This window comes from Crocodylus porosus, unplaced genomic scaffold, assembly GCF_001723895.1.
Source record: "Crocodylus porosus isolate Cpor-Errol unplaced genomic scaffold, CroPor_comp1, whole genome shotgun sequence".
Classification (NCBI taxonomy): domain Eukaryota; kingdom Metazoa; phylum Chordata; order Crocodylia; family Crocodylidae; genus Crocodylus; species Crocodylus porosus.
The window spans coordinates 203,531,141-203,557,721 of record NW_017728906.1 but is presented as its reverse complement, the minus strand read 5'-3'; the positions used below and the strand labels follow the sequence as shown (position 1 = coordinate 203,557,721).

The 26,581-nt window shown below is 43.4% G+C and overlaps 1 protein-coding gene across 1 annotated transcript in view; it reads right to left on the bottom strand.

Moving 5' to 3' along the window:
* The window catches only part of PGM2L1 (phosphoglucomutase 2 like 1), a 55,114-nt gene extending 30,890 nt beyond the window's left edge, over positions 1 to 24,224 (bottom strand). The window contains exons 1-2 of the mRNA XM_019530561.1: positions 24,047 to 24,224; positions 2,963 to 3,130 (exon numbers count right to left, since the gene is read on the bottom strand). Coding sequence (XP_019386106.1) covers positions 2,963 to 3,130; positions 24,047 to 24,160 — 282 coding nt within the window. The 5' untranslated portion in view covers positions 24,161 to 24,224. The remainder of the gene's footprint in view (positions 1 to 2,962; positions 3,131 to 24,046) is intronic.
* Positions 24,225 to 26,581: the final 2,357 nt, after the last annotated feature.

Genomic DNA, 26,581 nt, shown 5'->3' with positions numbered 1-26,581 from the left:
GTGCTCCTTGATGATTCTCTCCAAGATCTTCCCGAGCACCGAGGTGAGGCTTACAGGCCTATAGTTACCTGGGTCTTCCTTCCTCCCTTTCTTGAACATTGGGACCACATTAGCCAGTTTCCAATCCCCCAGCACCTGGCCAGATGACCATGATTGCTCATACAGCCAGGCCAAGGGCTCCGTGATGACCCCTGCCAGTTCCCTCAACACCCTTGGGTGGAGGGCATCTGGACATCAATAAGACAAATTAAATATCATATGAATTTTCAAGAAAAAGCTAAAAACGCTGGCTTTAGAGTTTGTTTTTCACTACAGTGGTTTTAGGAGATTCTGCCCAAGTCTCCCACAAGCATTCAATACAGGGTTGGCTAAAACGCTATAATGAATGTTTATACTATGCTACTTAGCAATGGAGAGTTACCCCAAGTGGTAGAATTCTTGTTGTGCTAGTCTTGAGTCACCAAAATACAAAGACTTCCACGTAGGTGTGAAAATAAAGCACTGCGGGCACGTCTACAAATTAGTTGCTTAATTTGCTCTGCGGTAAATGTCTCAGCATCTACAAGTGCCGTGCTATTAGGGCAGGGTAAACTAATTAACTCTGTAGTAGGTTAGTACTTCTAAATGCAAGCACTATTCTATTGAAGCACCACACATGTAGATGCTGATGGGTCTGGCGACGGCACAAGGGTGCTTCAGTGAGGGGCTATGCAGCAGGTTGAGCCTGCACTGAAGCACCCTTGTGCCCCAGCCGGCTCCTCTGCAGCACACCGAGTCAGCTTAGAGCAGTCCAGGGCTGGGAGGCTGACACCCCCGGGCCCCGCGTCAGCCAGAGCCGCACCGACCCAGCTCAACATGCTGCCTGTCCTAACCACACGTTCACATGTGGCACCTGGGATCAATAAACTCTGGCGTAATACATACTGGAGTTTATTGCTGTGCATTAATTGCATATGTAGGACGTGCCCATATGTGCTCTATCAGTGTCATACAAGCTGATTAAGCCAAATAATACCACTGTGTTATCACCTACATTTTAGAGACTTAAAAAAACAAGTGAAAAGGAGAAGTGACTTGCAGAGGGCTCCTGAATGACAAGGTCAATGTCAAGAACCAGATTCCCACTTTACATAACCAGACCTGAGTTCACCACACTAAAGCACATGTTATGCTCACGTTTGGAACTGATCCATTCTATAATTTCAGTAAGAGTAAGTATTTTATCAACTTGCTTTTGAGAATTAACAGTCCAACAGATTTTTTTTTTCTTTGACAAAACCGGCACTTAAAGTAAGACTACAAACCTTGATTTTGTATTTAAATGACCCACAGTTGTCCCTCATCCAATCCCCCCATACCCTTCAAGAAAGTGCATGGAGTAATTTTGGTTAATAACAAATCCACCAAAACCTGTTCTGCAGTCATTTAACGAGCCGAAAAACTGAACATTCACCGACAAGACAGCATATAAATGTACTAAATAAAGTGCTGCATAGAAGCAAAGAAGGTCTGCCTAAAAGTAGCCTTCTGCTACTACAGAATAGTCAGCCTACTAGTAGTAACTTACTATTAGTAACTGCTAGTAATGTACTAGTACTAGTTTCTTATTACTAATAGTAACTAACAACTACTTTTTTGGACTATCTGTGTATGTGCTCATATGCTACAATTCCGTATTTCCAGATTTCTCCTTGTAATGAGAAGAAAGCACTAAACTTCTTGCCTCTCTCACCTCTTCCTGAAGGGGTAGGAGAACATGAGCATTGCTATTTTCAATCCTTTGCCCACTTCCAAAACCCAAAAGAGAATGGAAAGCAGGCAGGCAGGTTATATATTTGTCCACAACAAACTGACTGGCCCAGATGTGTGGGGTACCATATTAGATTTGCTAGTCACCACTGTGGTCCCTCAAACAGGCAATATGAAAGACTTCTGCGGGTAACATTTTAAAGCAAAAGTCTGACAAATAAGGTTCACGTCCAAATGGACACTGGTGAGATGTTTATGATCAATGAAGTGAAAAAAATGCTTCTCAGGTTTCAACACTAAAACTTCTAACTTTCCAAGAAATACCGTGCAAAAGGCTTGGGGTCCTGGTTTTAAAAAAAGCTCTAAGAAAATTTTTGGAGATAATAGCTGGCCCCACACAGAAAACTACTTTGAGGCAAGCTGCTGGATTTATGGTAGCTGAAGTTATCTCTGTACATGCCCAAACAGCATATCAACATCTCTGAATCAAAGCAGTAATATTTAGTAAAACACAGTACACTGAAAACAAATCTTACTTTCATTACCAATGCCGGAAATGAATGAGATGTATGTAGTTACCCAGTCCATCTCCCTGAAAGTACTTTCTTCATAAACTTCATTTCACTTCCCTTCCACTTCAGGCAGCCTAATCCAAAGGCTAAGACATCTCAGAAATTCATCCTATCTTTTTCCTAATCTCTCTTTATATACCAAATTATACCAACTTGGACAGTTTTTCTTGCTAGTGTTTAGATCCCTCAACAGTCTTTAGGGCAAAGCCACATATTTATAACTTGTAACTGCTCCCCATAAGTAACTCCTTCTTTTAGCTTCTTGATCATTTGGTTGCTCTCGTAAAACAAGGAAAGATTTTTACAATGATATGAATGCACTGAAAGTAATAGTCTAAAGGCACCGGCTCTCTGGCTTTAACTACAAGCCAAAATCCAGTTCAGGTCATTACATTCCTCTGTGCAGGTTTAACTGAATAAACATGTTTCACTTCCTGCCCCAAAACATTTTGTACTGTTGCAGCGTGTTGTTGTTGAATGGTCACCACAGGGCAATCAGGAAGTTATATTAGAGAGGCAAGTGAAACCATTCTTACGTAACTTGTAAATATGTTTGAATTTCAGATCCAAAGGCATCATTTTAAAGGATAAGAATGATGATTGAAACAAAGTCTGCCTGGTTGCTGCTACCCAGCAGTTACCTGTGTTGACTGGATCACTGTAAGGTCATTAATGTAGCAAAAGCCTGCCCCCATAGCAGAGCGAAGGCCAGCAGTCCCAAATGTCAGCCTGCAACAGAGACGATCCCGCAGTTCTTTATCCTTCCCATTCTGTAACAGGTTTTCAATCTGCTCTTTTGTTTTTGGGTTCTGTAAAAGAGGAAGTGAAAAGTCTCAGTTTTGTTACCACCAGAGGAAAATCAGGGCCATGCATTACTGCCTCCATGAAGTTAAGGCAAGAATTTTATTTAACATCTGTACAGGTAATAGCAGGAAGTCTGCATATATAGCCAGTGCTGTTTTATAACACACTGGGGTGGGGGGGAATATTTTCTTGCAGTAGCTTTGACATTTCTAGCACTCTTCCTCTACTCAAATACCCTTACTTATACACAACTCGATTACAAAGGCAGAATATGTTTCAGAAAATATTCCTTTCCAACAGCGTGGTCTATCACCAGTTCCCTTAGAGTAGCTGGTATCTCAAGAAATTTATCTCGACTACCACCACTATACAATATAACTTCTCATAAACTGTGGTCATGCAAATTGGAAATGTAGAGACCAAACAGTAAAAATGTTCAAAGTCTGGTAGTCAATGGGAGTCAGTCACCTAAGGATGTGGTTGAAAATACACCCGCTATGCTATTAATTGCCTAGAACTAATGCAAAATTATTCCTTACTCTCATTTCAGGCATTTTCATTTTGTGTTTAACACTTTGTCTAGTCATGCTTTAAATCACTCAAGCTGAAGGGTTAAGCAGCAAAGGCTATTATCCCTACCACCACACCAAAGGCTAGGACTGTCACATTTTGATATTTCATATCCTTTGCCTTCTATGTCTCTTCAAACAGGCTAAAGCAGTCTCTGAGCTTCCTCCTGTGGGGAAAGAAGGTCCACGTACATGAAACCTCCATAAAGAAAGAGAATGTGTTGCTTGCATTGCTGAAGTGTTGGGGATTTCTTTTTATTACCCTCCAGGGTCTTTGGTTCCGGCAGAAAACATTTCTGATGTTAACCAAGAAACAGCATAATGAGCCAGCTGGTGGCCATGTGTCCTCAACACCTTCCACAGCGTCAGTCGCATATCGGATAAAGAAAGGGTCGCAAACTTCCCTAAGCTCCCTCCTTGCTGGGGTGACGCCGCTCATGGAGCAGTTCAGGTTCTTCTACAAATTTACCCCCAAAAGGCTTCAAAACTACCAGGAATTGGGGGGAAAAATGAATATGATTATTTAGGAAATATCTTTCATAAAGGTCCAGATGATCCCAAGAAACCGCTGCACTGCTGAATGTTGCATGCTGCAAGAGCTGTGTCCCACCAGGGAAAAATGGGTCCCACTCCTCTTAAGACAATGCAACCACTACAGCCCAGTTCAGAAGTTTCATGGGAATGATAAATATGGTCTCAAGAGATCACCTGTCATTTATATAAGTGCCTGACAAAAAGCTACATCTGCCCAACATTATGGCTAATATAAAGGGAAGGAAAGCAAAAGACTATGAGGTCTACGGTCATTTTGACAATGATTAGATATGGAGGAAAAATACAATGTTACCACCTTTCCTCAAAATGTTATTTCTGAAATAAAGTTACCCACACATGTTTACTGATTACAGTGACAATTTCCTCTATTCTCTAAACAGATCACCGCCTTCAAACAATGGAAGTTACATACACATACATGAATATTTCTGACTTGCGCATTTAAAATCCCGAGCATAACACTACACTAACAGCAAAAAGCCTTATGGAGTTGTTGCGCTGAGTCTCATTCCTTGTATGACATATCTTCAAATGTTTAAAAACTACCAAACATTCACAGTAATAAGCATAGAGGATAGTGCCTTTCCCCCAAAAATAGGCTACTGGAGGCAACTATTAAAATAAGAAACAGATTTAAAGCTATTTAGATAGGTGCTTTAATTAAGACCTTAGTCTTTTAAACTAGACACAATCCCTTGTCAGCAGACTGCACTTAATTAACCAATAGAGCAAACACACTGGCCCATCATGAAATAGGCACTTAGTGACTTCACTAGCCAGAACACCTGTCTTCTGTATGCTTATCAGTTCTATATTTTTCTGTTTGGAATAACGTTAGACTAAAATCAGTAAAATGCACATTAAAAGTAGACGCAGTGGTCTGGGGACAAGACAATACAAGATCCCAACTCAAGAAAACATGTTAATGTCAAAACAAAACGAAGAACAATAATAAATTTAAAAAAGAATGGAGGAGCCTGGGAATCCTAACAAATGATACCATTATAAGCTGGTACAATGCAACTATTGGCACACTTCTGTAGTAACACAAGTGTGGAAGAACTGTTGCAACTTTATCCCCGTTTCATTTAAGGTTAAAATTGCAGTCATTTAGCCCACTTGAATTGTTTATATAAGCATTTGTATTGCTAACAGTGTAACAGCTGATTTATTGCAGTCTCATGCATTTCTGACTAACTGCTGATGAAATATTCAGCTACATTCCTTCTCCCTTTTAAAAAAGGTTGAAATGTATGCCTGTCTATAGACAAAGAGTAGCCAAATGATGAGAACAGCCAAAACAGGGATCTGTTAGGACAAGAGAACTGCCTAGCTCTGACTGGACCATCTCTGCTCAGTCCCAAATGACTGTCTGCCTCAATCACTTTTTCAGCCTTTTCACATCAGCTGTACTTGCAACTTACCCTATGTCCTCTGCACTCACTTCCCTAGACTTCTTTTTCTAATTTTTTATTGAATAGAGATAATTTATGAATAGAACAACTTACCTGTGATTTTGTGATTATCATATTGTTTGCTCTGCTTGTGTGTTACATCCCCGTCTCCTGAGCTTCGCTCTGTCCCTTCCGATTTCAGACAGCAAGGCAGGGATCGTCTGCTTTAGTTTGGTTTGTGTCTAAGACAAATTGGGCCTGTGTTTATAGGTCCTTTGGTGCTACTTTAACCCCCCAGAAGTAACCACAGAAATCATAGAATAACAGAAATTAAGGGCTGGAAGGACCTCAGCAGATCAAGTCCAAACCCCTGCGCTAGGCAGGAATACTGCTCAGATCAAAATATCATAGACTCATAGAAAGGAAGACCAGAAGGGACCTGTAAGATCAGAAGCGGGCAAAATGGAGCCCACAGGCCAGATGCAGGCCTGCTAGCCCTTTCTATCTGGCCCGCGGAGCCCCTAAAAATTTAGAAAATTAAAATACATCTGTCCCTGGCTGCCTGTCATGCGGCCCCCAATGGCTTGCTGAAACTCAGTAAGCAGCCTTCTGCCCGAAATAAGTGCCCGCCCCTGTGTAAGATCATCAAGTCCGGTCCCCTGCCATGGGCAGGAGGTCACTGGACTCCAATGACTTCAACAAGGTATTTATCCAGCGGCCTCTTAAAGACCACCTGAGATGGCAACTGCACACCTCTGCTAGGAGTGTGTTCCAGATGCTAGTTACCCGTACAGAAAAGTTTTTCCTTATGTCCAGCCAAAGCTTTTCTCCGACTAGCTCGTGTCCATTGGTCTGAGCCTTCCTGGGGATGGGGGGTGCTTTTCTGAAAAGTTGTTCACCTGGGTCCTGGTGTTCTCCCTTGCGATACTTGTAGGAGACTACCAAGTCACCTCTCAGCCTTCTTTTGCTCAGGCTGAAGAGTCCCAAATCCTGAAGTCTCTCCTCATAGGGCCTGTCCCCCAGGCTGCTGATCGCGTAGGTGATCCCGGCAAGAAGAGTAGTACTAGTACTGGCAGAGAGAATCCAGGACCACTGTAAATAGTTGATGGCATTCAGTGGGAAGAACACAAGCATCTTAAGCCAAATTCATCCCTGAACCAACACTGACTTCCATGTAGTTAACCACAGGGGCGAATTTAACCTCGTCGTCTAAGCTAAAACAGATGTGTAGTACTACATTTCCTCATGCTCATTCTGTATTTGTAGAGCCTTCAAAATAGACAAGCTCTGAAGTCCATCAGTTATTTTTATCTTTCACAACAACCTACTGTACGTGGCTCATTTCCAATCAGTCTGCCCTCCCGCAGCAGGAACTGCCGTTCTACATTTTTTACCTGCCTTCAGTGCTCTTTGTTTTCTAACCCTGGCTTTATTTTCCAAAGCTGCTTTTTTCCCCAGTATTTTTTCCCCATTTAGTCAATGCCATCGGTCCACCTCATTGATTAACTTTGAATGTTTACAGTTCTTCAAGTGCCTGCTGTATGCCCTTGGTAGCATGACAGAGATAAATGTGACTGTTTGGCAGTTTGTCTTATAAAGATAATTAATCTGAAGTTGTCCAGGCCTTGCTTGCTTTCAAGCCTGTAATTTGCCCACGCCTGCAAGAAACTGCGAGTACACTCTGATCCAGATCCACAATTCCAGAAGCTGTGCGTTTGAGACTAAGCATGAAGTTAGATGCAGCCAAGACACATATTCATATCTTTCTGATCTGGAGGAAGTCTGCAAATGCCAAGATATTCCATCTTGTTGAGAAAGGTGACTGAGCTGATCTCTCAAAGGGAAAGAAGTAACCGTGAAAGATTTATTTTATTCATCAACTCTTATGAGTCTTTACTACCAAACATTGGAGATGGTAGCAGCAGGTCCAAGAAAATTTAGGATAATTTAGTAGCTAATTTTTCAGCTAAACCAAGTTGTTGTGCTTTTCCAACTCTCTTGAAAAGTGGATTTATTTATGTGCTTATATGTAGTAAGCAGGCCCACATTTATACCAAGGCTTGCTAAACAAATAGCTTCTGGATCTAAGTTTGAAAGGCATTTCATGCAGCTGCATCTCCCAGTCAGCTGAAATGAATCCAAAAATCAGGCCATTCATATCTACCTTGCACATTGAATAACTTTTCATGAACAAATGGTGCATGTTTGTTTGTACAGCTGCGATAACTAGCATTATTGGAAAAGCTCGTGTCTATGAACATCCATTATGTATGCAAGCAGAGAAAACTTTCAGCTCGAGACACTTCGCTGCCTCGAGCATATGAAAGAGGTTGGAATTATGTATCTCTGGAATATAAAGCAGCGTATATAATTTTTTTTCCCCATACATTAATTATTTTGCCCTGCATGCCTTGGAAATTACACAGGCAGAAAGCTCTCATCCTGTGGATGTAAAAATTAAGGGATGTAGAAACATGTTGCATCCATGCCATCTGACCAGGCTGTGTAGAACGAGAGAAAAATAGGGCTGTAGGGACCTATTTTGGTTGACTAATCCAGTGGTGCTCAATTTGTTGTCCCTGTGGGCCAGATGATTGGTGCAGGGCTAGTCTGCAGGCTAGGTCCCTTGTGGGGTCAGAGCATCATTGGGCCCCACGCCACTTCAGCCAAGCCCCACGCGCACCATCTAGCACACAGGGTCCTCCTCTTTACCTGCGACAGCTTAGGGTGTTATGTCTTGGGGTTGCATCACAGTTGACTGTAGTTTTGCTAATAGGTTAGACAACAGATCTGTATAGGATGGTTTGGATATGGATGATCCTTCTTTATGCAGGGGGCATGACTAGATGACCCTTCCAGCTCTGTTTTTCTACAACCCAGTGACTTGAAGAACAATCTGGCAGAATGGCTAGGGCAGGGATTCTCAATAAACGATGCCGTGAGATCCTTTCAAGGGTGTTCAGGGTGCCATTCAGTTATGGGTGCAAACACCAACTTATGGCCTCGCAAGATAAATCCAGAGCTTTCAAATACAAATTCCGAATGTTAAAATCATTATTCCCTGTTGTGGTCTTCCTGAGCCCTTTAAAAGAGAAGAATTGCTCTATTATTTTTTTTTTGTAATAAAAAACGAATGAAAGCTAAAAGCTGGTATTTTCCAAGTAAGCCTCAAGTCTAACAAGGGAGAGGACTACTGGACTAGGGCCTTTTTCAGGCAAAAAGCTGTATAAGGCAAAAATGCTGAAGCAACACAGTGCAGGTGGTAATTTATTTTAGTTATAGGAAAAGGTAGGATGGGAGGGGAAACCTTTAGAGAGACAGAGAGAAAAAGAGACAAAATTCCTTGTGCCCTCTGCCAGTAAAGCTGCAGTTAAGAAGGTAGTCAAGCTCCATCCATCCAGATACTTGATTCAGTGGACCGTGCTCAGGCAGACCGATGATCCACCAGGCAAAGGACACAGGCTTCTCTCACACACTGCCAGCTTCTTGCCAGCAAAAAATATCAATGTGTGGGGATTATATTCCAGCCTCACCAAATGTTTATACAGCTGCAGCAACAGCAAAATCCACGATCACCCTCCTTTACTGCATCAGCTGGTAGTTTCCGCTCCTACATCAGCAGGGCACAGAGATATCCAAAACAAACCTTTTGGGGAAACAGCCTGAAGGAAGGGGTGGATGAGCAAGTCCTATTATAACACTAACTCATTGTCCCCTTGGTTTACTAACATGGCATGAGAGTAAGAACAGACAGAAAGCTGAAAGCTCTGGCCTGGCTTGGCCCAGCCCTGCATTCCCAGGGTCTTCCTGGAGTCTGGCCAGGAGCCCGGGGCTGCTGGGAAATGAGGTCTGCTGCAGGCCTGATCTGGCCCGTGGGCCAGATGTTACCCACCCCTATAGTAAGTGTTTCAGCACTGACCCAGGCAAAAGTCAGAGGTCAGCCCCTTAAAACTCCAGCTGTTTTACTTACTTCTGTGGCACTGTATGGCCATGTCAAAGGTACTGTATTAATACAGCCTTGCAGTGGGCACATACAAGTCAATTTTACCTAAAGTTCAAAGCTTATTTCCTTACTTTATAGTCAGTTGCATTAATTTGAAACTTAATGAAGGAGGGGCTTGACTGTCTTCTTATCGTTTTCTGTTTGCAATGAAAGGGGAGAAAAAAGCTTGTCTCTTCAGACTTCAAAAGCTGCCTCAAATCAATGTCCATCTTTTGAGCGTTAGCAGGAACACAATCATGTACCATCATTACTAATTACCACTAGTCTCTCATCACTCTACTGCCCTAATCTCTGGTTATGTATATCCACATTTAAAGTACAATGTGCTTCTGGTTCTAATAGTGAGCAAACTACTCTAACCTTGTCATTTCACTTAAAGCGGTTTTTTGATTACATACAATTACTTTAACTATGCACACAACAGAGTGACCCAAGTTTACCTTGGGGGGAAAAAGAAGGAACAGCCCTTAATAAAACTTGTCCAGACTTTCAATATCACATGCTTGGTCCATACAGTCCTTGAAAGATACTTCCATGTTACAAGGTGCCTTGCAGTTCATTCAAGACATATTCATTAAGTTTCTGTGAATCACCAAAAAAATCAGCTCAAAGCAAAAAAGGTCCATGCTTTTATACTGAAGCATATGAAGTCTTTATACTCCGTGGAGCCGCGAAGCAGAGAATACCCTAAACTGGGTGTTGTTAGCTTACTGGGTTAAGCAGAAGCCAGAACTTAAGACCGGCTCATCTACAAGGCAAATCTGACTGTAATGCAATTAGTGCGTAGTTACAAAAAATAATTTTGATTACAGCCAAAGAACGCAACAATATGAATATGCCGAATATAAAATCCCATAGCCTAGAGCATGGCACTTAAAGCAGGGTCCTAAAGGGAGGTTAAAAAAGGCAACTGGAATGTGAAAGATGAGGGTGCACACCACTGACATTTACCATAAAGAGGTCAGCCAGCTCCTGGGCCAGCCTGGCCTGCCACAGCTCCGCGTCCAGCACTGAAAACCAACATACTCTGCAGAAAGGATGTTTCTCCAGAAAGATAAAAAATGGCATAATGTTGCTTTTCTCCAGTCAAAACCAAACCATCTTTTATTAGAAAGGAGCATAAAGCAATGCATAATGAAATGGTTAAATCACTGGAATACAACCTCTGAACGGTAGAAAGAAAAAAAAAATTTAACATGCAATTTAATATTGCCTTTTTTAAAACAGCTCACAAAATATGGCAGTTTATCTGAGCATGTGGCCACAGGTAACCTGTTCTCCATGACACTGCTAACACTAGCAACAGTTACAACTACTGTGAGTTTAGAGCACGACATCCTGCCAGAGTAATGAAGTTGTATAACTAAGTCACAACATTAATGCATATTTTACCAATAAACAGAACTTGGGCCAAGTGTTTAGTGGGATCTATATAATTTGCACATAACCAAGACAGACAGCTACCCAAAAGTGTCCCTGTTAGAATCTAGCCTGTTAGGGCCTTATTCAGCAAATCAGCATTTCCAAAAAAAAGTAAAGTATGTTTTTTGAAGTTATGAATTAAAAAGGAGAGGAAGAGGAGGAAAAAATCCCAGCTATCAACAGATGTTGATACGGATTCTACATTCCATTCAGCATTAAAAACCCACAGCTAAAAGGTCATCATACCATTACACCGAATTTATGTAGAGACAGCAAGACGGAGAGAGAGCAAAGGAAGATTAGTAAAACTATGCATCACTTCATCTATGTGACGAGAATCCAAGCAAGCATGAACCCAGACTACAGACACAGCTGAAAGAGACTCAGATGAGCCCCGACCCTTCACTAGTTACAATCCTTCTACAAGAAGATTTATTTTTAAATGCATTATTTTAAAGTTAGATAAGACCTTTCATACAACTAACGAAGAGCTGGAGCAAACGCACAGAATCATGCTCTCCAGGCTATGGGAAATAAGGGAGATGCAGACACAGAAATGACGTTAATACCAAACTCAATTAGTTTAAAAACTGAAGGTCAGAGTAATTACAATAAAAACAGATGTTCAATGAAATGCCTCCTCCTAAGAGCCATCGCCACTGCTATGACACAGTGCTCCATTACTCACAATACAAAGGCCTAGAATACAAAATAAAGGAATTCTCATTGTCTTGGAAATGCAGAACTAGTTTGAATTATTTCTGATTTTCTACTATATTTTACCTTTCCTGAAACCCTTTATTACCGTTTCAAGCAGAAGGTAGGCTGGGGTAGTATCTTAGAGGCTAATGGGGTAGAAAAGCATACACTTTTATAGGTACCAGCCCGTGCTATTCAGTCAGAAGCCAGATGGGGTAAAGATTTTTTTTGTTCAAAGGCAATACCCTACCATGCACAATAGGAGAGGGCAGCCTGCTCAGCACTATCTAACTCAGGGGCAGGCAATTATTTTGGGCAGAGGGCCACTAACTGAGTTTTGGCAAGCCATCAAGGGCTGATTAATATTCATTTTCTAAATTTTTTAGGGGCCCTGAGGGCCGAATAGAACAACCTAGCGGGCCGCATCTGGCCCCAAGGCCGCATTTTGCACACCCCTGATCTAACTAGAAGAGAAAAAAAAAAATCCCTGCAAAAGATGAAGCATCCTTGCAATGGAATCTGGGCACCATCCTTGTGAAGTTAAGATATCCCATGTACAGGCAACTTTTCTTTGCAGATTTTTCAATCAGACCAAAGGTTGCAAACAACCTAAGAGATAGGGAACAAAACTATTTTGGGGATATTCTTTGGAAGCTGAATGGAAAACAAGATGGGAAGGGAAAAATCCTTTTGGGGAAAAAAAAGTAAGACAAAATTGTTAGGTGAACTTCATAAACCACAAGCAAGAGCCACCAGACATATGCAGCCTTGAATCAACATTTCTATGGCAAAATGCAACACATCTGTTTGTCTGTAAATTAATACTGCACTCTGCATCAAAGTCTCCAAAGAAAAAGGTGATTTCTTTTAAACTTCCCATGGAGCCTGTGTGTTGGTCTTGTAAATACATTTGCAGGGAATGGGAAGTTGGAGACTAAAACGGGAAACCGTTCTTAGATTTCACAGAAGTAGATCCCTTTCAAAGGTTTTGCAAGTCTATTAACATCAGGATGCTCCACAGGTTTCAAGCTTAAATCAGAAGAAACTCTGAGGTATGCACATTGATAACTGACCTTCTGTTTCACCCTGCTGACCAAGCAATGCTTAAGATCCAATTTCAAGTAGACTCCAATAAGCATGCTCAGAAAATCCTTTACCATCAACTCAGTGAAGGAAATAATGGTTTACATAATTGATAAATATGCTGCTCAACTGCATGAGTTAGGCTGCAGGATTATCTCCTTAAATAGCCACTTTGTTTTGAGCTTTATTCTAAACTTGGGAGCATGCAGAAGTTACCATTTAATAGGAAAATGAACCAAAGAGGCAAGGGGCTGAGTGAGGATGGTTCAGAGCCGTGTCTACATTTGAAAGATATTAGAGATGGGAATCACGCACTGCTTGTGTGTTCTTGTGAATGCTTTTGACCACCTTGCACATCCAGCGCTTATCCCAGGGGAGGAATACACTGGATGTTATAACTTTTGCAAAAAACTGAGTGCGGTTAGTCTGGTCTATAGACTGGGCACTCCAATACATTACAGTGCAGGTGAGCACATTTCTTTTTGCAATACAAAATGATTTTGTGGAGTTACACCAGCATGAGCAGAGGCATAAATTGCATCCTTTGCCTAACGTACACATCAGGGTTGTGTGCCCGCCGCTGAAACCCTCAGAGTCACCTGTTCTACCAGCTCCAAGGAACTTGTGACAATCCCCAGCAGCAGAGTAGAGAACACGACATCTTCAATTTGATCACAAAATGGCAGCATTCAATTTGCATTCAATACAATCTCAGTCCCCTGGCTCTGTTAAAGATGGAGTACCACAAAACTGAATTTCACTTTCAACATGCTGCACAATCCCATACTAAAGATAGAAATGGACTGTAAAAAAAAAGAAAGAAAGATGGAAAGCTGGAAGTTTTTGGCAGGCGGTTGTGTGTGGGAGAGAGCTTCTGGCACCTGAGAAAGGAGAGGCAGCTGGGGAACTGTGGCCTGTCACATTAGCTGGGTGTTTCTGCTATTTCACTACTGATCATATTAAATTGCATGTTAACTGCCATGATTAGGTGTCCAAACTAATCCTAACCTCCCCCAACTATTGTTCCTAGCTTTCTGCAGACATTTCAGATCACTGACCATGTCTGGTTTTATCCCAACTACATGAGTTGGAAGATTATTTATTATTCAAAGTGAATTCTGGGAGCATAGCTCTGTAGCAAAGAATGACTTCACAGGAAATTTCACAACTACAGGTGCAGGAGCCAGATCCACACCTGTGGCAAACCTATGGATTTTTTTTTATCGTTTCCGAAAGGAACAAGGATCATCCCCCAAGACACACAATAATTCCATTCTGCAATGTATGTTAAAAAACCCCTCTGGAACAGCAGGGAACCTGGCATTCATGCACAGTTAATTCATCTAATATATAAAGCATTATGCTGGTAAGGCCACTTATACAAAGTTCTTGAGTTTCATATTCCGTTGGCCCAATAAAAATAGAAGCATCTGTTTATTTTTCAGTCATCAATATGCCAGCATTTCCACCAATACAGTAAGCAGCTACGTAATGTTAAACAGAAAAGACTCACCCTTGTATTTATATACATACAATTGAAGATCTATACTAAAGAGCTTTGTTTGCTACAGAGATTTGTGATATCCAATGAGTAAATGTTCCTAGGACTTTCTCCAGTTTTATTTTGTTTGCTCTCCTGTCTCTCACCTGTCCTCTTTAACTTGCCCACTGTAAGTGGTCACAAAGCTCCATTGTAGGTACATGATACTAGGCATATAAGTGTCCCAAGCTAAGTACAGATAGTCAAACAGCCTGAGGTTGAATTGATTCAGTCTTTGCAGGTTAGTCTAAGATGCAGAGGTTGAACAAATACACAAATAAACAGACATTCATTTTTGATTCAAAAAATGCAGCCACATGCCTGCAGTGGCTCAAGCCAGAAGCTGGGGGGCGGTACAGCATGGGTCTCTGGCATGTAGCCAGCATGTGTTCACTTCCTCTTTCTGCTGCCCCCAAGATCTCTGGGATTTGCAGTCCAGAATCACAGTAGCAGGACGCTACAGGGTTGCTAATCACTTTCTCTTCCTGCTTCTACATGCCTCTGGGATTTGTAGTCCACAGTCACCACCAGCAGTAAGCGGGGCATGACAGCTCCATACTTGGGGTGGTTTAAGCCCCCTCCCAGGCCCAAGAAGGGGTTTGCCTGGGAGGGGCAGTGAACCAACCCTGCTCTTGGAGCAGACAGCACAGCCCAGTGCAGGATGCTGGGGGACTGTGATTTAACTTGAACCAGGAAGAGGTCTGAGACAGAAGTTTCATACACCGGTCTGCCCTAAATCAGTTAAATCTGATACTACATTCAACCAGGTTTATCTTAAACCACTTTCAGCTGTTCTGAAACTGGTTTATGTGCACTGAACATCTGTTCTGTTACAGGTTTAAACAAGTTTCTGATCACTTAAACTGGTTTATGTACAACTTCTGTCCCTAGCCACAGAGTTTAGTCACCTACTCTCATAAATGGAACATTTCATAATTACTCAACTGACATAGGTTTTGCTTCTTTTTTCCTTCTCCTGAAAAAAGAACAGCAATTTTAAAGGGGCAACTCAAATTTAGACTAAAAGAAGAAATATTTAAGTTAAAGAAAAAATGAAAATGGTTGTTTTAGACCAGGGGTGTTCAATCCCCAGCCCACAGGCCAGATCCAGCCATCAGCAGTCTCACCCAACCCACAGGGTTCCCCCCAGGTCCTAAAGTTGGGCAGTGGGGGAGTAGTGGTTCTGCTCCCCTGCTGCCAAGTTTCTGGGCTTGTGGGGAGCCCCATGGGTCAGAAAGTGTGACTCTGTACACTGGATCAGGCATGCTGGTGGCACAGGGTGCAATCCCAGTGTAGAACAGCAACACGGAGCCCCGGGGCCCAATCCCAACACTGGAGGCCCTGAGGCCTGATCTCAGGAGCTGGGCAGAGGCAGCATGAGGCCACAGAGCCCAATCTGAGTTGCAGGGGCAAGCCAAGGCCACGCAGTCTGATCCATGCATACAGGCTAAGTGGAGATAGCCTGCATGCTATATTGACCCTCATGCCAGGATCAGACCCTGCACTATCCCATCACCCCTCATCTGGACTGTGGGGGCAAAAGTTTGATCACCACTGTCTTAGACAATTAAGGGAGAGAGAAGCAATGGTGAGAAAGCCCCTGTCAGCGTAGAACTGTCAAACAAGTCAACATGGTCCACGGTTTTGCTTACAGACACCTTGGCCTGCTTAGTTTCGTGGCAAACAATCACCATTAAAAAGCTTTTAATAAAAGATACAAAAAAGAAAAGAAAAATATCCTTAGAAGCTAGATAAGATTCCCTGAAACAGTTGTTGCTGTCTCTGTTATGGAGTCGAAACAGAGAAGAGTTGAGAGAGAGAGTGAAAATACAGCCTGTCTTTGGCGCTGGCACTCACGACCTCATTGCTGAAGACAGAGTGGCGTCGCATATCATCATGGCAGCCACCTGAAGACCTGGCAGACCTGTACCAACATCAGGCCAATTATGATACTGCCTTTAGCTGCGTCTCTGGTCATACGTGTAACTGTAGTTTTGCAAAAGGTATAGTCTTGGCTAATGAAACCAGGGAAGGAAGATCAAGCTGATGAAAGCTCAACAGCGTCATGACAAATCTGTGGGTCACAGTAGGCAGTTACAATAGCGGCTGTGGCCATAAAGTTTATTCATGGCTTCAGTGACAAATTAAGGACTCCCAAAAGAAGAACAATAGGCAGAACAGTCCATTCTCTCAGACCTTCCAACCTCACTGCTGAACGTTTCCACCATACCGGTTTTTCATGTGGTGCCCTACTCCCCTGGGTTACCACACAGGATATTGATACAGTCTTTGGATGGAATCAGTAGGCCATTGTTTGGACTGTTTTTAGTCTTTAATCTCTGATTTTGGTTGACTTTCAAAAACCAGTTTACGCAACACAATACAACTGGACAAGTATAGAATTCTATACAATATTTCAAATTACTGCTAGTATTCATCCTTCTGAATTTAATTCTGAGAACAAAGGTAGCACTTCACCGTCAATCACAGTGGCCATGTCTACGCTACATGCTACATTACTCATCTATAATGGATCGAGTACAAAATTCTGGAGTATTTTTGGTGAAAATAAGGTATCGGGCCTTGGCTCAGAAACCAATCCCCCATTTATAACATTGCTTCTTATGAGAAAATTGGTTCCAAGTTGCAATACTTTGACTTAAGAGGCGGTTTTCAGGAACCAACTGTCGTAAGTCCAAGGACTGCCTGGACTTGAGTATGCAAGTACTAATCGACTGTGCAGTCAGCATCTTGTGTGGACGCAGCCCCTAAGTATATTAGCAAGTTTACATCAAGGGGTAATTATGGACTCAGTTATTATGTATCAATTAAAATCAGTCACTTTTTTCTCAGAAATAAAGCAAATATTGGACATGTTTGTCTTAGATAAGGAGACATTTGTCCCTACACCTATAGACTGCAGCGTACAATACAATATGGCACTGTACTCTTCAAACCTTTGCATGGTCTGACTCGAAACATAGCATCTACCGAAATAAACATAATTTTTTAAATCTTCAGGACTGACTGCTAATGCAAATTAGTTTCTATTACCTCTGGTCTGCATACTCCCTGCTGCCTTATTTGCAAAGGTATTTTTGCTGCCCTGGAATCTACGTGGGTCAGCTATTTCCAGTTTTCCAGTTTTGCTCTTTTCATTTGATTTCCTTTTGCACTTTACCTTTATTTATAAACTTCTTTTAAACTATCACGACATATTTTGAAGGCATTCATACATTTTTTCTCTGGCTTCTAGAAATAATAATACTTGGTGGTATTTTGTTTTTTCTTTTGAAAAGCCCGCTTGAAATGCTCTCTAGGAACAAGTCTGTATAGTAAGCTCTCCTATCAGTCTTTAGACAATCAGCATGTCATCGCACCTATTTTAATTGCATCTGCAAACAGAACTTTATAACAGGAAAGAATATAGAAATAATATGCAATGCACAACAGGTGCTCACCTGTTTTGTATCTGTTGAATAAGCAAGAAAACCATGGATCGATCGATCGCAGCAGCGAGCATTATATAGGCACATGCCTGCACCAACACACAGGCCCCCTGAACTGACTGGGAGTCTTTGCAGAGGTCTGCATGTCCAGAATTACTGCAGAATCAGGACCCCAGTGAATTTTCTGTGTGATGTTCAGGGAGTTGCTTTGCAGTCTTGATACTGCAGAGCACTTAATTCTCTCAGGTGCAGGATGATATCTGTATTCCTGCTTTGAAGATTCCCTACTTATCAACCCTTATGACTTTTTATTGCATGCAATCAAGAGATAAAGGTCCAGTGAGCCTGATGAAAGAATCAGATGTTCCCACCAGAATGCAGGGACTCGTTAGCAACCAACCTGCAGCTTGCCAAGGAGAGCAAAAGCATTTATTTTTAGATGCTGGTTGAAAATTTAACACCTCAGGGAGGTTCTGTGCTCACCCTAAATACTACAACTTTCCAACCAGAGTTATATGATGCCTCCCTTTAGGCCAAAGTGTTTTTATGAAGTTGCTGCAAATCCTTAGTGAGCTGTACTACTGAACCTGGAAAATTCCAACAGATGCGAAGCTGTGATCTTGCTGAATCATCCTTGAAAGCCTCCAGCTCTACATAATATATGACCAGGTCCTTTGGTGACATGAACCACATAAATTTATATCAGCCCTTCAAGAAGGGGCCTTATGCATCTCTGAGGCCCTCTCTACACATTACATTTATAGCACAATTGCCTGGTTCATGACTCAATAAATTTAGACCACCTACATGTGCCAATTAGCTATCCCACCTTAAAAAGGTCCAACCAGCTATAACGTAATTGCTTGAAAATGTGTAATAACTTTATAGCTGGTTTCCATACAGCTTTAATTTGCATGTGTGGGCAATCTGTGGAGAGATGGGAGATCATAGTAGCTGCCAAGTGCTGGGAGCACAATGCACCCCCTGGGCTGGGAGACTGCAGCCAATGTGGTCTCCCAGCCACAAGGGTATGGGGGTGCTCCATGCACACTTGCAGCTAGAAGCACCCCATGGTTGCAGGGGCCAAGAGTCCCATAGCTGACGGGGCTGTTGGTCCTGGCCGCATAGGGGCACAGCCAGGACCAAGAATCCCCACTGCTGATGGGGCTCTCGGTCCTGGATGCGCCACGTGGGCAGCCAGGACCAAGAGTCCTATACCTAATGGGGCACTTGGTCCCAACTGTGCCCATGGTGCAGCCAGGACTGAGAACCCTGTCAGCTGTGGGACTCTTGGTCCCAGCAGCCCGTGCCCTCTGCAGCTGGAAGTCCGCTTCTTGCTGATGGAGGGGAAGCCCAGAATTGGGCTCCTTCTATACAAGCAATAAGGTGCAATTGGATCTAAAGCATGATCCCACAATCACGCCTCCTGCCATGCACATGTGGCAAGGCAGGAAGCACAACTGCATGGATCACACATTAGATGCAATCATGCCTTTACCTGCACGTACAGAGGGGGCCTAAGAAACAAATGCAGCGTTTTGCACTAGAAAACCACAGAATGAAAATAAATAGCCTACTGATTCACAACTGAAGCCCAAATCCTACAGTAAGTCCCATGAAGGAGAGGTCTTGCTCAAAAAGCACCTGCCAGTGACAGTTCACTATATATGCCTGAACTCACTCTTGGCAGGGAAGGGGAAGAACAGTAAAGTGACAGACAGAGATGAAAGGACAAGGATGGGACAACAGAGAAGGATGCATGGTCACAGCAAAAAAGACTAGAAGTTCTAGCCCACTATTCTGTCTAGAGATGAGAATTAATATAATGGAAAGGGATTCTACCCTAGTGTATTCAGTGAAGAAGTCTTTTCTGGAAAAAGTAAAGCGAGACATATGGCAATAAAAGGAAAAGCGATAAAAGGAGAGAAGAAAAGGAGAAAAAGCAGAAGGGAAGATAGAAGCAAAGTATGGAGTAACAACTTGTGTTAGTCAAAATTTCTTTGGTGCATAAATCTGCATTTGATACTGCTTTTGGGAAAGCATAATACCCCCAGAAGTGGGGTAGGGGAAGCAGCAACACAAACTGTAGCTTATTGTTCTTGAAGGACATAACCGGAGTATCTGCTGATGCACACAAAGAACCAGCAAATTTAGAAGCCCTAGTATTAATATTGTTTGGATAACCATCCAAAAAGACTGCAGCTGCATGTTACGCAGCACCCTGAGAAACTGTTTTTTTCAAAAAACAGAGATGGTAAATAATCCTTTCCAAAAGCATTAGAGAACAAAAAGCTTCCCAGGCATGCGGACACAGTACAAGTTTTTCTTTGATCAAATGCCAGAGCTAGTGGAAAACCATCACAATTGCAGTTTAAATCACAAGGAAAAAAAAAATCCCACAAACATGAAGATGCAGAGAGGTTTTTTGATGGTTTGTTTTTTAATGTAGTAAGTTAAATTCAGTTCTCTAAACATTACTGGAACACCTTTGGTTTGAATTCTATTGCAAATCTTATCAAAAAAAAATTTCAAGTAAAATCTATTATTTATTTATAAAGTCTAATCTTCGATATTTCTCATAGATTTCTAGGGTCAGAAGGGACCTGGCAGATTATTGGGTCTGACCCCCTGCTCCAGGCAGGAAAGAGCACTGGGGTTAGAGAACCCCAGCCAGATGCCTGTCTAATCTCTTCTTGCACACCTCCAAGGTAGGGGAAAGCACCACCACCTTTGGGAGCCCATTCCATATTTTGGCAACCCTCAGTGTAAAGAATTTCTTCCATATGTCCAATCTAAATCTATTCACCTTCAGTTTGTGGCCATGTTCTTTTACGTAGCACATTTTGAGAATAGATAGATCGGTAATCATGGAGAAACTCCCTTCATATCTTGTTAAATGCATTCAGTAAGCTGTAAGAGGAATGCTAGTATTGCCAGGAGTTATTTCATTGCTTCCCTTCCAGCCACCACTCTCACCCATTTCGATGATCTTAATTTCATTTCTGCAAGAACACCATAAACTCCCATTGTGTGAGAGGCAAGCAGTTTTTGTGATATCTTTTATTGGCCCAACCGTATAGTTGGAAGAGAGGTTGGACAAGCTTTTGGACTCACACTGCCCTTCTTTAGGCCAGACCTGAGGAAGGGCATTACATGTCCAAAAGCTTGTCCCAAAGTTTCTCTCCCAAATAGAACAGTTGGTCTAATAAAAGATACCACAAGAACCTTGCATCTCAGACATTTCTTGGATCACCATGATTACAACACTTCACGTGCACTATTAACTCCCACTGGCTTTACTAGGAATGGTTGAGCTCAACAAGACAGGCCTAAAGTTTGGATTTTAAAATTGCCATGCATTTACATCCCAAAGTGCAGTTGCCTGGGTATTTCAAAATTAGCAAAGTGAAACTAACTGTGGCAAGTGGGAACAGAATGGTACTGACTATCCCATTCTCCTCAAGTGAGAAATTAAAAAAGGTCAGCTTTAATAACTGTCAGTGTATTAGTATTAAAATATATTTTAATAAAGTAAGGTATTATTACTAACTCAGGTCAGGAACTTATAAATATACATTTAGCCAGGAAATAGTCCTTTCAATGAAAGAGTAGCTAGACAATCTCCAATGCTAGATTAATGACTGTGGGCTAAGATTCACTCTTACTCTTAATGTTTTATAAAAAGTTACTGAATTATGTAGCCCATCTGCTATCTAGTTATGGTACACTTGTGTTTAAAAAGCTGCTTGCTAGAAGATGAAACTCTCTGAAGTCCATGTGTTTAGTCATTAGTCTTAAATATAAAAAAGTCAAGATGAGGAAAAATTACATGGACTTCGTATGATTCAAAGTAAAACATTTTTTAGAACCATGGTTAATTGCATTTCACCTTTAAACCCAAATTATTTCAATAGAAGGGATTCTCTACTTCCTACCTTAAATAGTCAGTTAAATAGGCACGTGAATGCCATGCCGTGTTTCAGGTGGCTGCATTTAATACTACACAGAATGTTCTCTTTACAAACCTTGGTGACATCAGAATTGCTTATGTAGGATTCTGAAATCCAAGAGAGGCCCAATGCAGCAAAGAATGTATGTGAGCAATATGGTCCTCAGTGGGAGACAAGCCTGCGAAGGATCAAGCCCTCACAAAGGAACGGATACATCAGAACAAATTAACAGTCCATCTGGCCTCCTATCTGTGACTAAAGCGAACGCAGGATGCCTTCAATTACCGTATCCAGATGCCATGATGCATATAATGATGTATCCTGCAGAGAAATTTCTTAATAGCCCCAGCTAGTGGCGAGTTTCTGCTTTGAAGTATTATGCAGCTTTTATTATTTTTAGGACATCAAGATGCAAGAGAAAACACTATTCCTACAGACGGCTAATCTTTCCAACATGCACGCAGCAATAGAGAAGACCTACTTTCAAATGCGTTTCTCCTTTTCAAAATGTTTGCCTTTAAGATCAGATGCCTCCTCCTGGAACATGCAAATCATGATATCAAGGAGCATTTCTTACAGTGGTTCTCTTGCCATTCAGACCAGAACGATTCTCTCTGATAATTATTTGTTCTCTCCTCCACACAAAAAAGGCAATACATTCAGCAGTTTGCCTGCTGGTCAGTGCATTCCTCACTTCCCCCATAGTACTGCTGTATAACTGGCACATGATAGCGCAATCAAGATTACAACATACTGTTTACCAAGACTTGCACATGTCTCACTCCTTTCCTCCCAGACTCAGATGCCTAGAAATAACACTGCCATCCTGTCGTGTTTTAGCCAGACGGTAGACAGCTGGTTTTTGAAAAACAGCTACCGCCCCTTCCTCTATTTTTCTTCTGCAGGGACCCTCACTCAGTCTTCTCATCTGCAGATGGCCCCTGCAAAGGCGAATATCAGATGGAAGGAGGGATAAAAAGGGGCTATCAGGGCACCTGCTCCAGGGCTCACTGGCAAAAAAACAACACAAAACAAGAGAAGGTTGGATAGGACTGCACCTTGTAGACTAACCACAGTGCATACAGATGTGTCTATCAATCTACAGATGGTAGATATCTCACTTGATATAGATAACTATATAGAGAGATCTCTCTATATACACAGATGTAGTTTAATATCTCCATAGATGGATCTCTACATAGACATACAGATATTGATATATGTATAGACAGATGGATCTCTAGGTATACACATTGGTATCTATATAAACAGGTCTCTCTATAGATGTAGATATAGATAAATAGCTATGGATATCTATATAGACAGACCTCCGACTCTCACTGTTGTGGTATTGGGCTGGACTCCTGCCTGCCATGTGGGAGACCCAGGTTTGATACCTGGACCTGCACATCACTACAGCCATCGCAGCACCGAACATATGGACTCAGTCCTGTCCTTGGATCCTGCCTGAAGAGGAGACTGAGGGTGTAAGCAGCCTCCCTTCCTCCATCTTCCTGCCTAGGCAAAGGCATCGACAGTCTGAGTGACCTCTCACGCATACGCCATGATCCAAAAAGATCAATGGCTACCTACTGGATCTCTCTATATAGATATAGCTATCAATACCTATATAGATAGATCTCTTTAGATGCAGATATCACTTTATAGATCTCTCCAGACATAGATAGCTGTATCTGTCCATATAGACACACCTCAACCCCCCAGATCTAGCTGTACTGACCCCTCCCCGACGATCTATCTATACAGACCCCCCCGATCTATCAGTAGACCCCTCCCACCCAGATCTCTCCATACAGACCTATCCCCCAGACCTATGCATAAAAGACCTTTCCCTCAACATCTATCCATACAAACCCCACCCCCAAGATCCATCTGTACATCCCCCTCGCCCCAGATCTACCCATACAGCCCCCCCTAACCCCACCCATACATCCCCCTCCCCCCAGATCTATCCGTACAGGGCCCCCCTTAGGTTTACCCATACAGACCCCTCCCCACCAGGTCTACCCATAGAGACCCCTCCCCCCACATCTCTCCATAGGCCCACACCCAAAGCTAACCATACAGACCCAGATCTCTCCATACTGACTTCTCCCCAAGCAGCCCCCTCCCCCAATATCGATTCCATGCAGCCCCCTCCCCCAATATCTCTGCACAGACCCCTGCTCCCAGAGGTACCCGTACAAAGCCCGCACCCCTCTCCTGGGCGCCCGCGGGGGGAGGCGGAGGCGCGCACCTTGTCCCAGCTGAGCCACTGGCGCACGGCGCGGTCCAGCTGCAAGTCGCCGGTGCTGCGGGCTGCCAGCAACACATTGGAGTTGACGTCGCCGCCAGCCCCGCACTCACCCATGGCGGCCGCGCTCCCCTCACACCAACGGCCCCGCCGCCATGGGGGCGACTAACGGGCCCCGCCGCCGCCGCCCCGCCCACCGCCCTATCAGGCTCCGCCCGCTCCCCGCCACAGCCAATAGCGCGGCGCTCGGGCTCCTGGCCCCGCCCTCCCCTTCCGGTGCCTCGTAGAGGCCGACGGGAAATGGAGTCCCACTCGGCTGGTGCGCTAGGAGAGCGGGGGGGGGGCAACTCCAACTCCCAGCAGCCCTTGCGCGGGGCTGGGGTTGGGGGGTTCTCCTCAGGTCTGTGAAGGGGCAGGGGTCCTTCTCCTCAGGGAGAGCCATGCAGCCAGCACCTCACACTCTTGTCCCATGCAAGGCCTTGCGCGTGCTCCTAGTCGCGCCAATGGCGACTCCACAGTTGACGTCAGCGACCCCCCAGTTGACATCATTGACCCTACAGTTGACATTAGCAACCCTGCAGGTGACATCAGCAACCTCACAGTTGACATCATCGACCCCGCAGTTGACATCAGCAACCAGCCGCCGTGTAGGGCAAGTCTGAGACGAGCCATGCAGCTCCCCGTCTGCTCCAGAGAGATCAGAGTTGGCCATTAGGATTTTCCATTGTCGTCCGTTGTCCCGCGCCACCGTGTCAAAGAGCAACGGGAATCACCTCTCAGTTACTTCATCCGCCTCTCCTCGGCTACAAGCACCTTGCCACCAACTCCTCACTAAAGACAATTCGCCGTTATTGACTGCCAAGTGTATGATGATGATCCGTTTCGGCGTTTCTCCGCCAGAATCACAGAAGCAGCGGGGTGTGCAACCTGCTCCAAGGCAGCATCATCCGGATCCAAACCATGTGATGCTATCCAGCATCTAAATTTGACATCCAACTACCATCCGCCCTGCTACAACACGCTGTTGGAGAGTGCCAGGAGGTGTGCAGAGATAAGCAGGCTTGTCCCTGCCTGGTGGATCCCCCACCCTTACTGCCCGGCCCAACTGCAAGGATGTAAACACTGGAATAAATCAATTAGCTTTTGAAACTGGGTGCCAGTCCATTTACGGATGTTGCAGAGGAGCGCCTGGAGTCCAAAACAATCATGGGTCGACTTGCTAATGCCCAGGACAGTGATTCTCATAGTTTTTGGACTCAAGGTCCCCTTGTTCGAATCAAGGCACCCTGCAGAAAATGCCAGTGTCTTGACTATGGAAAAACAACAGAAAAAAAAAATTTCTGTTGCAAAGAATGGAGGGAGACCACAATGGATCCGAATTATTTCAACGTTATGGATACCTATTTGAAACCGCAATCAGGACTCGTAGTAGAGATGATATCTTTTATTAGAGCAACAAGATGTTTGCAAAAAAAAATCTTTCATTGCAAGCTTTTGGGTGCAAACACCCTTCATCGGGCATTGGAGAAAACAAAGATTGTAAAAGTTGTTGTGTTTGAAATCACTGGGTTTATCTTGTAAAATGTTGGTGCAGGTAACAGTGCGTGGCACCTTGTAGTACCCTTAAAAGGGTCTCGGTGCACTTTGGTGGCTGGGAATCACTGCCCTACAACCTCTCTCGGATCCAAAGCACATAATAATGCACCTGCCGGAGTGGGGACAAGCAGCCAGTCCCACCTTCTGTTCAGCCGGGTTTCCAATTGTGCCTCATTTAGGCACAAAATTGTAACCAGAGCCAACATTTCCCTCCCCTTGTTGAATCTGCTGGCCTGGTGGAGCTCACATGTCCTGCCCATGCCTGGCAAAGTCACTGCAGCGATCGCATCCCTGCAGCACATCCTCACTTAGGTTGCCATAGTGATAGGAGGCAATGCAGAGAGATGCGATCGTTTCAGAATCTCTCCAGACAATTGATGCTGAAGGGGGAGGCAGGCAGGGTTACTACTTATGACCTGTGCAGGGCTAGAAAACCCCACATTGGCAGTGCAAGCCTGGGGACCCCTAGGGACCAGTTGCACTCCAGAGAGATGGGAAACAATGGAGATATCATGTTTGTAGGCATGAAAAATTCATCTGTAAAGGGTGGGGAGTGAGGATGAGGGGAGCAGAGAGGGAAAAAGGAGAGGCAACAAAGGGATGCTGGGTGGAGGAAGAGATAAGAACAGCTGCAAGGAAGAGATGTCGGAGACAACTGATACAAGAGGAGACAGACTGAAGTAAATAAGGGTTTAAACAATGTGGAGCAGGATAACAAAAGAGATTATTTAAAAGCTTAAGTTGTAGGAGGGAGCCTTCCTTCACATGAAAAATGTGGCTCTCTATGCTGTTTCAAGCATTTCTGGTGCATTTTCCAAAGCCCTGTTTTCTGGAGGTGGCCGATAAATAAATCTCATTCAGGCCAAGGGGTATTATTTCATACCTATTATTTAGTGGCTGTTGAACAAAGGCCTGCGCTTTAAGCTGTTCAGCATCATAAAA